The sequence below is a fragment of the Ailuropoda melanoleuca genome, unplaced genomic scaffold (assembly GCF_002007445.2).
Source record: "Ailuropoda melanoleuca isolate Jingjing unplaced genomic scaffold, ASM200744v2 unplaced-scaffold1853, whole genome shotgun sequence".
NCBI lineage: Eukaryota > Metazoa > Chordata > Mammalia > Carnivora > Ursidae > Ailuropoda > Ailuropoda melanoleuca.
The window spans coordinates 18,868-34,655 of NW_023187759.1; the positions used below are offsets into that span (position 1 = coordinate 18,868).

General features: G+C 53.3%; 1 protein-coding gene across 1 annotated transcript in view; it reads right to left on the reverse strand.

The window, feature by feature from the left end:
- TMEM211 (transmembrane protein 211) overlaps positions 1-10,871 on the reverse strand; it is a gene marked incomplete at its 5' end in the record, with an annotated part of 11,550 nt that extends 679 nt beyond the window's left edge. Inside the window, 3 exons of the mRNA XM_034650354.1 lie at positions 1,714-1,852; positions 2,634-2,750; positions 10,753-10,871. Coding sequence (XP_034506245.1) covers positions 1,714-1,852; positions 2,634-2,750; positions 10,753-10,871 — 375 coding nt within the window. The remainder of the gene's footprint in view (positions 1-1,713; positions 1,853-2,633; positions 2,751-10,752) is intronic.
- Between the last annotated feature and the right edge of the window lie 4,917 nt (positions 10,872-15,788).

The window sequence follows — 15,788 nt, forward strand, 5'->3', positions numbered from 1 at the left end:
TCCATCCATCCATCCATCCATCCATCCATCCATCCATCCACCTTCCCGTCCATCCATTCACCCAACCATCTATCATCCACTAATACATAGATCCATCCATCAGTTCACCTACTTACCTACCCACCCAGTCATTCATTCATCACCAACCCACCTATCCATGCATGCATTCATTCATCAAATCTGTTGCAGGTGCTGTGGTGGGCACTATGACGCTAAGGAAATAAACTACACATCCTCACCTTCAAGGACTCTCAGTGCAGGAGAATCACATGACCCTAGCTTCTCTTGCTGCTCTTCAGCCACATTGGTCTGCTTACGGTTCTGTGAACACACTGAGCTCACTTGTCTCTATGCTTTTGCCCCCAATGTTCCCATTACCTGAAATTCCCTTTTATATTTGACCAATTCCCACCTGTACTTTCAGACTCAGCCCAAGTGATACCTCCTTCAGGAAGCCTTCGTTAACATTCTTCTCCCTCCTGGAGTTTTTCCTTGTGTCTTGTGCTCATCCCTATCTTATCAGATATCTATTGAGTGGTAACTGCCTGATGCCCCCCCAGACACTGCACAAGCCTAGGACAAGGATTATATAGCTCCGTCCATTGAGTCAACAAATATTTAGTGAGCATCTATTATGTGCAAAGCACTGTGCCAGGTGCTGGTGATGCCAACGCAAACATGACCTTGCCCTCAAGGAGCTGATGTTGTAGTGGAGAGAGATGAACAGTCATCAAGCAGGCAGATAAGTAAGTGTGTGAAAAATACAGAGCAAGGTGAGAAGGAGGAGAATCTTGGGAGAGGGGAGCTCCCTTGCCTAGAGGTCACGGGAGATCTCACTGAGACGTGATATTTGAGCAACGTAGAGCAGCAAGACATGTAAGATCTGAGAGAAGAGAATCCCAGGCTGAGGGGACAAGCATGCTATATCATGGGACAGAAAGCAAGCCATGCGGCTGGAGCATGTGGAGCCTGGCAGAAGGGGTAAGAGGTGAGATTGGCGAGGGAATGAGGGTTTCATCAGGCAGAGCCTCATGGGCCATGACGAGGAGTGTGGATTTTGCTCTGAGTGTAACAGGAAGTCACTAGAGGGTAGATAAACCAGTGTGAGTGGCCCAATCTGATTTCAGTTTTAACAGGACCTGTTTGGCCAGTGTGCAGACAGACTCTAAGGGGCAAAGGTGGCAGCAGAGAGACATGTGTGGTGGTTATCACTCTAATCCAGGTGAGAGGTGGTGGGGGATTAATTGCATGAGGGTTGCAATTGAGCCCTGGGCTAGACCATCCAGAGCCTAGGTGGGAGTTAGAGAAAAGCAGCCTTCCTGGGGAGTTGCAGCCTGGCCATTTCACAGCTTAGCAAGCGGCGCATAGGCTAGATTTCAGTATCTCTCAGCCCTCAATGGGGTTTCCTTGTGCAGTGCACAACCTGATCAACTGTGTATGGTGGTCCTGGTAAAGATGATACAAAGTGGATGGGTGAGAGAGAAACAAAGGGAACAGACTATTAGGACTGGGTTTAGCTAAGGCCAGGAGAGAGTAATGTTAAGTATGACATTCCCTCCCCACGATTTTTGGCTTGCTCAAGGACCAGAAAGTCTTCAGTTCTAGGGTTTATCTCTGAGATTCAACATAGGAGGCCCAGCTCTGCTCACGGGGATCATTCATTCATTCATTCTGCAAACATGTCTGGAATTTGCTATGTGACAGTGGATTTACCTACAGCTGCCTTCACCCCTGGCATTGGGCCACTGCCCCTTCTGGGACACAGCCCTATGGGGGCCAGGGCCCAAGATAGGAGGAGAACTGCATTGAAGGCCAACAAGAGCCATCCTCCAAGGAGAATTGCAGCCGAGACCTGTCAGGAAGAAAGAGGAAGGAGGGTATTGACTGGGGCAGGTAGGGGCAGGTGTATGTCTCTCCGTTTATTGGCCAGCTACTAGTCCTCAAACCCCCAACAGGTCTGTGCTATTATTACCCCCATTTTACATATACACAAACTGAGGCCCAAGGAGGTTGAGTCATTTCCCTCGGGACACACAGCTAATTAAGTGGTAAAGTCAGAATTAAGATCCAGATTTACAGCCACCATACCCCACCTTTACTGAACACCTGCTATAAGATGGGATCACCAGGAGAGGCACCCTTGTAATTATTGGCTTTAGAGGCTGTATATCTTCCTTAGAGGTGCTGGACTGGGAGGCCTGACCCCTCGTCCACATTGTTGAATTCGGTCATGTGCATCGTAACAAGACTTTCAACACCTTAGCTGTGGTTTTCAAACTTAGCAGCACTCAGAGGGTGGCCGGGTCAGTGTGTACAGGTCCTACACTGTACAACCTTGGAGAGGCCTTGGGATCATCATAGATTTGCATATTCATTACAGTCCTTTTCCAGCAGATGGCAGTATAGTGTCCTGAAGAAGGGGAAACTTCTTAATTTCTACTAAGGTGCTATAGGGACTTGAAGCTGCCTTTAGAATCCAACTGGGTGTTTGCTAAAATGCAGATAGCCAGACTCCACAGCACACCTGCAGACTCAGAGGCTCAGTGTGGGGTAGGCGGTGGGGGCCAGAACTGCCCCCCCACCCCGCCTCTGGTGGATTTGATAGTGCCCTGAGGTCCCAGCCCAGGTCTTACCTTCCAGGCAAAGTCAGGAATATCTTCCAGGGACCTGAAGGTCCCACAGCTCTGGTTCCAGCTGTCACCCCGAGGCCAGGAGCAGTAGGTGAGGACGCCAAAGGAGAAGGTGTGGGACTGGAACCAGGCAGGAGAGATGAGGCTAAGGGCCGAGATGCAGGCTAGGGAGAGTCCCAGGGCTCCCACCATCAGGGAGCGTCTATGACCTAGCAGTCACCAGGCAAGATTAGTGGCAGAGGCTGCTGGGAAGAGAGGAACCAGGAGCTGATGAAGGGGCCCTCCCAGTCAGGGACCTGGTCCTGTGTTCAGACGCTAGGTCCAGCCTCCTTTTCAGCCTGGTGATGCAGTGGGAGGTGTTGATATCTGGGGAGGGGGTGAGGCTTTGCCCCAACAAGTTCTGGAAGTAGAGTAACCCCAAATCCTAGAATAAATGTTAGTGCTTAAACAGAACTTTGAACACTCCCGCTCTGCATGGAACATCGTCATCTCCGGTCCCAGCAAGCCCCCCGTCCCCCGTTTCCTTCCTTCCTTCATTTGCTCATTCATTCATTGCTCAGCCCATCAAGTGTGGCACCGTCCAAAAGGGCTGCTGCCCCTCAGAGGGGGCACCTTTTTCTAAATCACACATGGATGCTGTGTTTCCAGCATCCACCCTGCCCATTCGCTCACTCCTGCCAATCACTGACCGCTGTAATTATTTAATTGTATCTTTTTGTTTGGAGGTATTTTTGCAAAATGGGTATTGTTCAGCATGTGTATAATTTTTTAAAGATTTTATTTATTTATTTGAGAGAGAGAGATAGAGAGCATGAGCAAGAAGGAGAGAGAGAAGCCAGTTCCCCACCGAGCAAGGAGCCCGACATGGGACTCAATCCCAAGACCCTGGGATCATGAACTGAGCTGAAGGCAGACGCCCAATCAACTGAGCCACCCAGGCGCCCCAGTGTGTATTTTTAATTTGTATAATTGACATTATTTCGTATGTTGCATTCTGGTTCCTACTTTGGGCATCAAGCATAAAGCCTTTAGGGTCGATTCATGTATCTGTGTGCATGCCTGTTTCATTTAACCTTGAGTTTCCCAGAAGCAGATCCTGAGACAAGGGTTTGGGTGCAGGCAGTGTACTTAGGAGGTGGTCCTGTGGAAGAGGAAGTGGGATGGGGGCAGAAGGCGGCCGGTCAAGAGTGTGTTATGAAGCCAGCTGTCCCCAGAGTGGCTCTGAGAGATGGGGTACACCCGGCACCTCCAAGTTATCCCTCTGGAGGGCAGAGGGAGATGTGGTCTTTACACACCAATTCCTGCCAGCCATTGGTTGAGGGCCACCTCCCGCGCTGGGTGGCAGCCATGTGTTTGGGGTGGGCGGTGGGCTGGGGGGCAAATGGGCTCCAACAGGAACTGACAAAAGAGCGACAATAAAATGCAGCGGGCAGGTGGAAGCCCACTGCTGTGCGGAGACACGATGACATTGAGGGGTGCGGAGCTGACCGTGACCGGACCTGCCACATCGTCACCTCCACCGGCTGCGTGCTATTCCCTCTGCTGTTCACCAGCTCCAGCCCTCTGCCACGGGCAGCTCTGCCATGAACGTCCATGTGTGTGGACTTGTGCCAGAATTTTGGGGGGCCTACACTTTGGAACATATCTGCTGTCTCATATGGCACAGCTCTGCTTCCTCGGAGCCAGAAATCCTGACTCCTCCCCCGGGGTGGCCGCACCATGCCACAGTCTCTCCCTCCGTGCCAATGGCGTCAGTGGGCCCACGTGCCCAAACCTTCATCTCAGTCTCCTCCCATTTTACAGCTGGGAAAGGAGAGGCCCAAAGAGGCTAACAGACTCCCCCAGGCCGACCCAGGACGCCAGTGTGGATGGGTGAGTTGGGTGGCAGGTGCTGTCCACACACTGTCACATGCCGGGCAATTAGTCCACATCCTAGAGCTCGCATGCTTCGTGACTCCCCCGCCACAAGCCCAGAGGGCAGGAGCGAGCTCGTCTTTGTGGACTGGAGGAGAGCCCACCTGTGGCCCGCGTGTCTGCCGGGCTGCGGGTGGGTGCTATGACCTCGTGTCTGGCAGCGGAGGACGCTGAGGCCCAGTGAGGTGTGGGTGACTCAGCCCAAGGACGCAGTTAGAAGGGGCGGGCCAGGGATTCATACCCAGACCCAAGGAGTCGGCAGCTGTCCTCCCCGAGAGCCCCAGGGTGATGGTTCTAACAGTTACCCAGCATCACCCAGCTGCTGTGGGCCCCGGCACTGGTCTAGGTGGCTCCTTGGAGAAGTCAGGAGACATGCACAGGACCTCACACCTAAGATGTGGGACAGCAGTGCTAGAACCTGGATCTGTCTGAGCCTCGAACGGGGATTAAGTTGAATACGTAACCATGCTCCTTCCCATCTCCTTGCTCGGCCTCATTCAGCCCCGAACTCTATTCTTTCCGCTGTCTTCCTCTCCCCAGCGCTTAGCTTTAGTCTGAGGCCAGGCCGTGTATCTGTCCCTCTCTGCCCAGAGGTGGCCGCCCCCCACCCCCATGGGGCCAAAATAACTCCTCTGACCCGGTGATGGCATCTCCCAAGAGAATTTTATTTCTCTTGCCCTGAGACTGCCCCCAAGCATCTCTGAAAGTCCCAGGTACAAACCAACCTTCCAACCATTTACAGCCCAAGTAAATGCTTTCACTTTGAGGAGGCGTACGGGCTGTGAGGCCACAGAGGGTCAATTTCTGGCTCTCCTGTGTATTGGCTGTGTGACCTTGGGCCAGGCGCCTACCCTCTCTGAGCCTCCTTCGTCTGTAAAACAAGCCTGATACGAGTACCTATCTCAGCGGTTGTTGGGAGGCTTCAAGGAGAAGACGTACAGAAGCTACTTTGTGGAGGGCCCTGCACCCAGGAGGTCCTCCACGAATGACGGTGGTGGTGATCCCGGTGGGCCAGTGGGATTATTCTCAGTAGTACTCGTAGTAGTCATAGCTGTCATCTTGTTGCTCATACCAGGCGGGATGAGCAGATGCTTCAAAGAGATCAAAACAAAAAATGGAGGCCCAGATTGCTCATGTGATTTGCCCGAGATCCCCTGGCAAATCGGGGGAAAACTGAGATCTAAGCCAAGACCCCAGCCCCCAGACTGAGAAGCAGAAACACCTTCTTCTCCCCTGATGACATCCCTCCAACTCCTGTCTTCCAGTGTCAGTCCCCTTGGCTTGCTCTCAGAGAGGGAGGGGGCAGGTGGATGGGGAAGAAGGGGAAGGAAGGGAAGGGTGCCAGCGATGCATGGAGACTGAGAATTACCCAAGAGGGCAGGGAGGGGCGCAAAACGCTCCAAAGGGAAGGCAAGGCAAGGCCCGGCTTCAACCATTGACCAGCAAACACCCACTAATCCGCCCTTGGCGGCCCCTCGACCCTTCCTGGGACGATGCGGCATGACACCCTTCCCTCCACCTGCCTCAGCCCCTCCGACACACTCGTTGACAAACACAGGGAGAGTTTATGCCACAGCCCTGCACATCAAGGGCCTCCAGAGAACCACCGTGCTACAGTTTTCCAGAGGAAGGATGCAGGATTCCATGGTGCCTCTGACAGTCCTCGGAATATCCAGGGTGTCACTTAAATGTCACTAGATCGTAAAGTGCCAAAGTTACTGAGTTTTCGATTTTCCTTCATTACTTCTCTTTACATCAAGAAGAAAGTCCCTGTTGGAGCTAATCGGTCTTTTTTTTTTTTTAAAGATTTTTATGTATTTATTTGACAGAGAGAGAGCACAAGTAGGCAAAGCAGAAGGCAGAGGGAGAAGCAGACTCCCCACTGAGCAGGGAGCCCGATGTGGGGCTCGATCCTAGGACCCCAGGATCATGAACTGAGCTGAAGGCAGACGCTTAACCGACTGAGCCACCCAGGCGCCCTGGCGCTAATCAGTCTTAAACACCTTTCAAAATCTGTCAACATCCCCCTTTTATTTTATTTATTTATTAAAGACTTTATTTTATTGAGAGAGTGCACACATGAGTGGGGGTGAGGGGCAGAGGGAGAGAGAGAATCTCAAGCAGACTGCACTAAGCATGGAGCCTGATGCAGGGCTTGATCCCACGACCCTGAGATCATGACCTGAGCTGAAACCAAGAGTCAGAGGCTCAACTGACTGAGCCACCCAGGCGCCCCCAACCTCCTCCTTTTAAAAAATGATGGGGAGCCTGGAAGAGGCAACAAAGTCGAGTGAGAATTCAGGAATGTGGTTGGGGTTTCCACGTACTTATTGTGGTGGTTTTGTTCTATGTTTTGCTGGGATGCTGGTTGGCCACTTAGAATTGAAATGTCTTTTAATGAAAAACTGCGTTCATTTAAAACCCAGTCGTATCTAAATAATAATAGAGGTGGCAGGACGAGGAGGCCACCGGGAAAGGTGGTTTGCTGATAGTCAACACTACATTGATGACCGAAAGGGAGGCCCAGGAGGGCTGAGCCAGCTGAAGGGCACGCAGGGTCAAAAGTGTCTGAGCTGCCAGCCAAGCCAAGGGCACTCACGCAGACTCCCCAGGCCCGGTGCTTTTCAACCTTGGGCTTCACTTCGGGTCTGCAAGCCTGACTGGCACTTTACACATGGCAGGAGTCCTGGGCTTGGAGGCCAGCCAATTACCCTACCACTTCCCAGTCGTGTGATGTGGGATGAGACGCTGCATTGGTCTGGACCTCAGTTTCTCCATCTGTAAAAGCAGATTGGACATCCCAGGGGGTATGGGGCATGGGGTTTAATCACCATGCAGGGTGATGTAGAAAGAAGCAGACGGACCACATCTCCCCCTTCCCAACACTATGACCTTGGGGAGGCCGCCTCACCTCGCTGGATAAGGGGCTGGGGGTTTTGGGGTTTACAGGATAGAATGCATGTGTGTGTCTCAGGGGGAGGGAGAGAGAAGCCCGGGCAGGGAGGTCAGGGTTACAATGCAGGGACATTTTATTCCCAGGATTAGAAAAGCCTGGTGGCTGCTAGCCGGCGGGTGAGATGCAGCCCCTTGAGTGAATGCGGATGGATTCTTTTATTCCCACACCAAAATCAGCCTCCCCTGGGGGGTTGGGCAGGATCCCCAGGGTGTAATTCCAGCCAGGAACCCGGGGAGCCCAGAGCCAAGTGAGGCCCGAGATTTTGCATCTCTCCGGCTGCCCCTGTGCCTCTCCAGGAGTTTCTGACCTTGAAAGGTGTTTTGTTCTCCAGATAATGTCTTCAATGTCACCTGGGAAGATCACGCCGACCGTCCAGGTGCCCAGAAACCTAAATGAGGCATTATAACCTGACACCACATCCGGGCAGGCTCCCATTAGCTGGAATCCACCTAAGGGAAGCTTGAAAGGGACTGAACCTTTTCTCCTCCGCCAGCTCAGCATTTAACTGTTGGTGGCGGTCAAGACATGGAAGCACTCACCAAGCCCCATCGGAAACAACTTGCAGTGCCCGGCTTCTTGTAAGCCTCCCGTCCACTCCAGGGCAGGTGCTCTTATCAGAGTTCCCAGTTTGATTTTAAAAGATTTTTAAAACCTTATTTGAGAGCGAGCGAGCAAGGGAGAGAGAGAGAGAGAACTAACATGGGCAGGGGGTTGGGACAGAGGCGGAGGGAGAAGCAGGGAGCCTGATGTGGGGCTCGATCCCAGGACCCTGAAATCATGACCTGAGCCGAAGGCAGATGCTTCACTGATGGAGTGTCCCAGGTGCCCCAGAGTTCCCATTTTTACAGAAGACAAAAAGGAAGGCTCAGGAAGTTAGTGGTAAAACAGGAAGGAAGAGTAAAGCAGGCACTCAAACTCAGGCCATTGGGCTTCCCACCTGAGCCCCAGGTGAGAGTAAAAGGTTAGTTTATGAGTCAGATGCATACGCAGCAGCTTCCTGGGCTGTCCATGGTCGGGGCTCCCACCTGAACTGGCCAGGGAGCTTGCGTGGTCCCAGAGGAGCCAGAGTCGGCCATAGCAGGTGGAGTGACGGGACTTCGCAGGGAGAGGGCCTGCTCGTGCTTCAGTATGTCCCCGCAGCCAAGTTCCTTTCTTTTTTTTTCGTTGAACTTTGATGTGCCCAGCCCCATGTGACCCTCGTGGACACAGTAGTGAACAGAGCGTAGTCTGTGCCCTCTAGGAGCTTAGGGTTTTGTGGGCAAGACAGACCAACAGGTTAGAACAATAGGGTCTGTCTGTCCATCCAGCCATCCGTCTATTCAACAAATATTTAATTGAGTATCTGTTACGCTCCTAGAAGTGTTCAAGGTGTTGCAGGTTTAGTAGTGAGGGAAACAGACACAACTTCGGTCCTCAGAGAGCTTATGCTCTAGAAGGAAAGCAAGACAGGAAGAACATAAACAAGTCAGCCTATAAGATGCTGGACGTTAATAAATGCCGTAGAGAAAGATGAAGCAGGGACGGGAGGTACCGAGTGATTGGAGAGGTCAGGGGAAGCCACGAGAAGGTGAACTTTGGGCAGGAGCTGAAGGAGGAAGCCATGTGGATTCGTGGGGGAGGAATATTCCAGGCAGTGGGAGGTGCAGGTGCAAAGGCCCTGTGGTGAGCATGGGCTTGGCAAGTTTCAGGAAGAAAAGCTGGGGGAAGGGGGGTCGTGGAGGGCCTCATTGGCAACGAAGATCTTTGGCTTTTAATTTCTGAGTGAGACGCAGAATCTGTGGGTAGGCCTGAGCAGGACTGTGGCGACCTGTTTTCAAAAGATCACTCTGGGGGCACCGGGGTGGCTCAGTCGCTGAAGCGTCCAACTCGTGACTTCAGCTCAGGTCATGAGAGGGGGCCCTGCATCCGGCTCTACGCTCGGTATGGAGCCTGCTTGAGATTCCCTCTCCCTCTGCCCTCCCCCATTCCCTCTCTCCCTCTCTAAAAAATATCAATCAATTAATTTAATTAAATAAAATGTTCACTCTGGCTGCTGAGCGGAGAACCAGGAGGAAGAGAGGAGGGAGTAGTTACCAACTTTAGTCCGTCAGGTGCAAGACAATGGTGGACCAGACAGGTGGGCCGAGAGGGAGGGAAGGGGAAAGGAGTGGAGTCTGGAGCTCTGCTGAAGGTCAAAGGTCAAGCCACCTGGATGTGCTTATGGATTAGACGGAGTGTGAGGAGGCCTCCAGGGCTTTTTCCCTCAGTACCTGGGATGGGGGAGCTGCCACTGCTGATTTGCGGACGCTCCGGGAGGAGCAGGTGTGAGGGGAGGAAGCGGTATCTGAACGTGACGTGGCCTAACTGAAGTTTCGGACGTGCGCTTTGCCAAGCCGTCAATCGACAGATGGGGACGCACAGCGTCAGGCCGAGAGAAAGCCCAGGGCAATGCTGGGCACCAGCAGAGAGGAGGGTGCCTGACCCAGCCCGGGGGGAGGGGGGCAGGGGATAGCCAGGCTGAGAGCTGCTGGGCCAGCTGGGACTGCGGTGGAGCTGGACTTGGACCCCTTTCTCTTCTCCCAGGTAAGCCAGACTTCTGCTTGTAGCCTCGGCTCTGCTACAGCCCGGCTGGGCGAGCTAGGCAAAGGGTGCGACCAGTGGGCTGAAGGTGTGGTGCCCCCAGAGTCGTATGTTGAAATCCTAACCCCGGAGCTCATGGTATTGGGAGGCGGGGCCTTGGGGAGGTGAGGGGGTCGTGAGGGTGGGGCCCTCATGAAGGCATTTGTGCCCTCATAAAGGAGGCTCCGGGGTGCTCCCTCATCCCTTCTGCCGCGTGAGGACACAGAGAGAGGAAGGCCGTGGGAAGACTGGCAGGTGCACTCTCACCAGACGCCACGTCTGCCTGCGTCTTGATCTTGGAATTCGCAGCCTCCAGAACGGGGGCAGAGGAGTGTTTGTGGTTGACAAGTCACTCAGCCTGTGGGGCTTCCTTACAGCCGCCGGAGCAGACTAAAACACCCACCTATGAAAGGAGGCCATGGTCTAGACCATGGGACTTGCCTCCAGGAGGTGACAGATTCCTCTGAAACCATGATTTAAAACTACAGATGCATTCCCCATGCAGGCTTGCACACGCTTGTGTGTGTACACACACACACACACACAGACACACGCATATGTCATTTCAGGGGTTCATGGGCCCCTGAAGCTCATGATGGCCCCTGGACAATACTTTCTCCTCTCCCCCCTTCAGATTCTTCCCTACAGACTCACCACACTTCCGGGCAAGAGCTTCCAGTGCGGTCTCTTCTGCTCAGGCTCCAGCTTTGGACATAAGTCTATGACCTTGTAAAATGTCTCCTTCCCTTTGAAGGAAACCCTCGGGTTGGCAACTAAAGCCCAGGTGGGTGATAAGCTGGTCTGAGTTGTGTGCACGTGTGCGTTGTGTGTGTGTTTCTTCCCAGTTCCTTAAATCAACAGTCTCTCACTCCAGGCTGCTGGATGGGCTGGGCAAAGCGGGAAAAGCCAGCCCCACATCGGAATGGGGTAAGGGTATGGTGTTTCCTGGGTAGGAGAAGGGATGAATAGGGATTAACTCCCCTCCAGTTAAACACCAGTTGTTGAAATTCTTGCCACTGTGCTCGCCTCTCTGCCTTGGTAATTCTAGTCCAGGGAACCGACTTACATATTTCCCTGGGACTTGAGGATCTTCTCTACAGGCTGTGAACTTCCTGAAAGTGGGCACGGGATCTGAAAATCTTTATCCTTAGCATATGGCGTAAGACTTGGCACAGGGTAGGTGCTTGCCTTGTCTTTTGCTATTAATGATGCAGGTGCAACTCCAACTGGTTCAAGTAGAAATGAGAAATTTATTGGTTTACTGAACTAAAAATTCTATGAGACAGCTTCAGGCACAGCTGGATCCAGGTGAACAAGCAATATCTTCAGGACCTCTTTTTCCTCCCACCTCTCAGCTCTGTTTTCTGCTGGGTTGGCTGCAGTCTCAGGCAGATTCTTTCTCACAGTGCTGGCTTCTGGCTGACCTTCTGAGGCCAAAGGAAAGCAATCCAAGAAAAGAAAGCTTCTCTTTGCACATAGTTGCTGCAAATGTGGTGACAAACTCTCAAGGGACAAGCTCAGGTCACATGCCCATCATAAACCAATCATTATGGGCAGCAAGATGGGATGCTCTGATTGGCCTGAGTTAAGTCACGTGCCCTAGGATTGGGGGTACGGGATTGGGGTGGGGATAGGGTAGTCAGGTCCCAAGTTTCACCCCACTGGAACTACACGGACTACGGGTGGGGGATGGGGTAGTTTCCAGGAGGAAAACCGAGGTTAGCCGAGGATGGGGGACGGCTGCTGGGCCGGTGAGAACCAGAAACATCGCTCTCATGCTATGAATGCTGCCATGACAAATGACCACAGGGCCGCTGGTGCTGGAGGAAGCATGACGGCCCAGGAAGGTAAGTGCAGGAAGCATGAGTGAGGCCTGAGGCCGGGGCTCAAGTCCCAGCTCTGCCACCGGCACTTGGTGTGACCTTGGTCAGGGCAACTCCACCTCTCTGGACCTCAGTTTCTTTACCTGTAAAATGGGGGCATCTGGAGTAGACTATTGCTAGGGATTCTTCCACTCACTCAGTCACCCAGTTCCTCCATCAGTATTTGCTGAAGGGCTTTGGAGTTGGTCCGAACTGGATCTGAATCCCAGCTCTGCTGTTTACCGGTGGTATCAGGCTTGGCAGGTGCACCTTTTCAGGTGTGCTCAGCGGCGTCCTCCCCAGCCACCCTGCTGCCCCGGCCGCGCTCCAGCCTCGGCTCACCTCCCCCTGCAGGTGGCCCCGGGTCAGTTGCTGCAGCCACCAGGCCAGCTCAGCCTGCAGTGACGTGGCTGAGGGCTGGACCAGCCTTCCCCAGGTCCCCAGCTGTCGGTCCCTGCTGACGGGACCAGACCCTTGGCAGCCGGGGACGCTGGTGCCTCTCCTTCCAGAACTGGCTTCCCTTGTGGCTGCCGGGAGGCTCAGGTGACACAAGCCAGAAGCGAGGGGCAGCTGGACCCACCCGTGACTAATGATGGACCCGAGCTGGGCTGTGGCAGCAGAGGAAGTCCTTGCTTTCCCGTGGCTTCTCTGGAGATGCCCCGAGTGCTGCGACTCCCAGCTGTGGCCGACCCCGTGATGCACGTGTTGTGTCGGCTCACGCTCTTTCCCTGCCTCTCAGTCCCTTTCCTTCACTTTGGTGGGGCTGGGATTCCATCCCCAGTAAAGCCTGCGTCAGTAACTTCTGCCTCAGGGAACGCAGACTGAGATGCTCTGCTGTGTGACCTTGAGCCATTTACTTAACCTCTCTGAGCTTCAGATGCTGAGTCAGTAAAAGGTAGATAATGATAGAGGGTCTCTAATAGGATCGTGGTGGTACTTAATGAGACAGCGCAGGCCAAGTACTTGGTTCAACCTATGCTAGTTTTCATTAGTAGCGTTGCTGTGAACCAGGCGCTGGATCGTGTCATGGGAAACCAGTTATTCAACACTGAATTCCACGGATACTTATTGAGTGTCAATTTTGTGCTCATCTCTGCTTCCAAGGAGCTCACGGTCTAGAAAGTAAGGCAGGGAATTGGGCACTAAGTGTGATTGGTGCTTTAGGCCGCGGTATGGTAGTCAGGGGTGGTAATCAGAGGTGGCTTCTCAGAGGAGGTGACGTTAAAGAGCTGAAGGATATATAGTTGTTACAGATGATGGGCGGGTGAAGAGTTCCAAACAGAGGGCACGGCATGGGCAAAGGCCTGGTGGCAAGAGAACACGTTTCAAAAATATACTGGCCCTCACTGTCAAGAAGCAGGCAAATTACAAGAGAAACAAAATGGGTAAGTATGAACTAATGAAAATGCATGAATATGGTCTTTGCCAAGGAGGGTGTGAGTTCTAGAACTCTACTGTGCAATATGGTAGCCGCAGCCACATGTGGCTATTTAGATTTAGATTAATTAAAATTATGGGGCACCTGGGTGGCTCAGTCGGTTAAGCGTCTGCCATCAGCTCAGGTCATGATCCTAAGGTCCTGGGATCAAGCCCGGCATCAGGCTCCCTGCTCAGCGGGGAGCCTGCTTCTCCCTCTCCCACTCCCCCTGCTTGTGGTCCCACTTTTGCTGTGTCTCTCTGTCAAATAAATAAAATCTTAAAAAAAAATAAAAAGAAATTAAAAATATAAATTAATTTAAATACAATTTAAAATTCAGTTCCTCAGTCCCACTGGCAGCATTTCACGTGCTCGGTAGCCAGCTGTGGCTGATGTTGGCCAGTATAGATATAAAACATCTCCATCATTGCAGAAAGTTCTGTTGGGTAGAGCTGCCAAATCAGGACAGGCTTCCTGGAGGAGGGGGCAGATTGCAGAGAAGGGGTTCTGGGAAAGTCCCTGGGTGGCATTGTCCTCAATTCCCAGGAAGAGAAAAGCCAGAGCTGGGAGGAGGGGTGGGAGTGTTGGCTCTGGAAACAATGTACAACCCGGCACCTCTTTGGTCAGGGCATAATCTCTGGGTGTGTGCTGGCTGGCAGCCTCTCACCTGGATGGGAGGATACAGGAATGCAGGGGGAAATCAGCTGAAGGGCTGAACCAGGCACTCCTCCCCCTCTTGAGGCCAGGAGCACTCTGGGAGTTGTAGTTTGGCACTTCTGGGATTCCCTCAAAGCTTGGCAGAGGCAGAAGGGCTGACGCTGGACTGGGGCTGGGCATCTCTTGGGGCAAAGATTTGGGGAGGGCCGGTCAGAGCTGGGGATACGCCTGGGTTTCGGGGTTCTGTGGGTGGTGGCAGGAGGAGGACTGTCTTCTCCCCTCTGGTGCTTACATTCTGGGATAGAGAGGAGATGGAGTACTAAGATGTCTGGGGGCTGAGAAACACGAAACAGTCAGTTAAAAACCCTCAGTCCACACATTCCAGTTAATCGAGATTTGCCCAGGAGAGACGGGGAGTCCCTATAAGGTTAGAGAGGAGAGGGAGCAGATGATACGCTATCAGCTGTTGGTCATTCATGCTTTTAACCTAATATTTATTGCGCTCAATATGTATTGAGCGCTTACTATGTGCCAAGCCGTGCCTAGGTCCTGGGAATCAGGAGTGAACAAAAGAGACTAAAGTCTCTGCTTCCAGGAGCTTTAGAGAAGGCAGCAGATAATAAACAATCATTTGCCTTTGCTCCTAGAACATACAGCTGTTTTGTAAAAACCCGTGCTGAGACGTGGATTTTGACAGATTTTAACTTTCAACGCAACCATTTTCTGTCTCCTACCCTAGGGGTGTAGGCATATTAAAAGCCACTGAGTTGGGTTCTATTAATGATTGAGGCAAGAGAGCTTCCCACCAATTCTCCCAAAGCCACAGTGTGATGTTTTCTCTCTACCTTTTTTGAGGTCTGATTTACAGAAAGTGCACATGATTTTAGGACCTCCATTATTCACGCCCAGTGCATTTCCTTAGGAGGCTGTGTCACCAGTGCAATTCAACTTACTTGTGCAATTATTTTTTAAGTGTCTGTAAGTTCTACAGGAGCCCGGATATTGCTAGCTGCTTTAGCACTGGGCGCTCAGCACCAAGCATACAGTTGGTGCTTAATAAAGATGTATGGCATGAAATGAGTGAAAGATAGCAACACAGGCATTTTCTTGTTTAGGGGCAACTTCCCTATGAGTGGCTCAACTTGTCCCCAAGTCTTTATACCCCTGGCCCCCACCACAACACAATGGCAGCAGCCACCCCACACAGTAGGCACCCCCCAGTGCAGGGAACAGCTTCCCTCCACGCCCGTGGGCCCCATGGTGCAGTGCCCCTGCCCGCCGCAAGGGGGCGCGAGCGCCTCGCGCGGACCCCGCCTGCTTCCCGGCCGGCGCCCGCAGCCGGCACGATTCAGTGGGCGAGTCTTTACCCAGCGCCTCCTGATTTCCCCGGCTGCCTTAGGCTCTCGGGAGCTCAGGCCCGACGGCAGGCCGACACCCGTGGCGGGGGATCCCGGCCGAGGTCTGGGGTCGTCCTGGGAACGCGGGCCGGGACCACGAGCACGTTCGGAGTCGCGCGCTGCGGGGTCGCGGTCGCAGGGCCGGAGCGCTTCCGGGAAGAGTGACCCCGCCGCGCTCGCGACCTCTGACCCGCGAGATAATCCCCAGGCCTAGGAGCCTGCGGGTGCTCGCCGCTCCTGCCGGCCGCGCTCCGCCCCGGGCCCTTCCGCGCAGGCGCCGCCGGCCGCGGTTCCCATGGCGACGGGGGGCGCTTCCCCGCCCGAGGCCCCGCCCCCAGCAGGCTAGGCTGCGCGGGG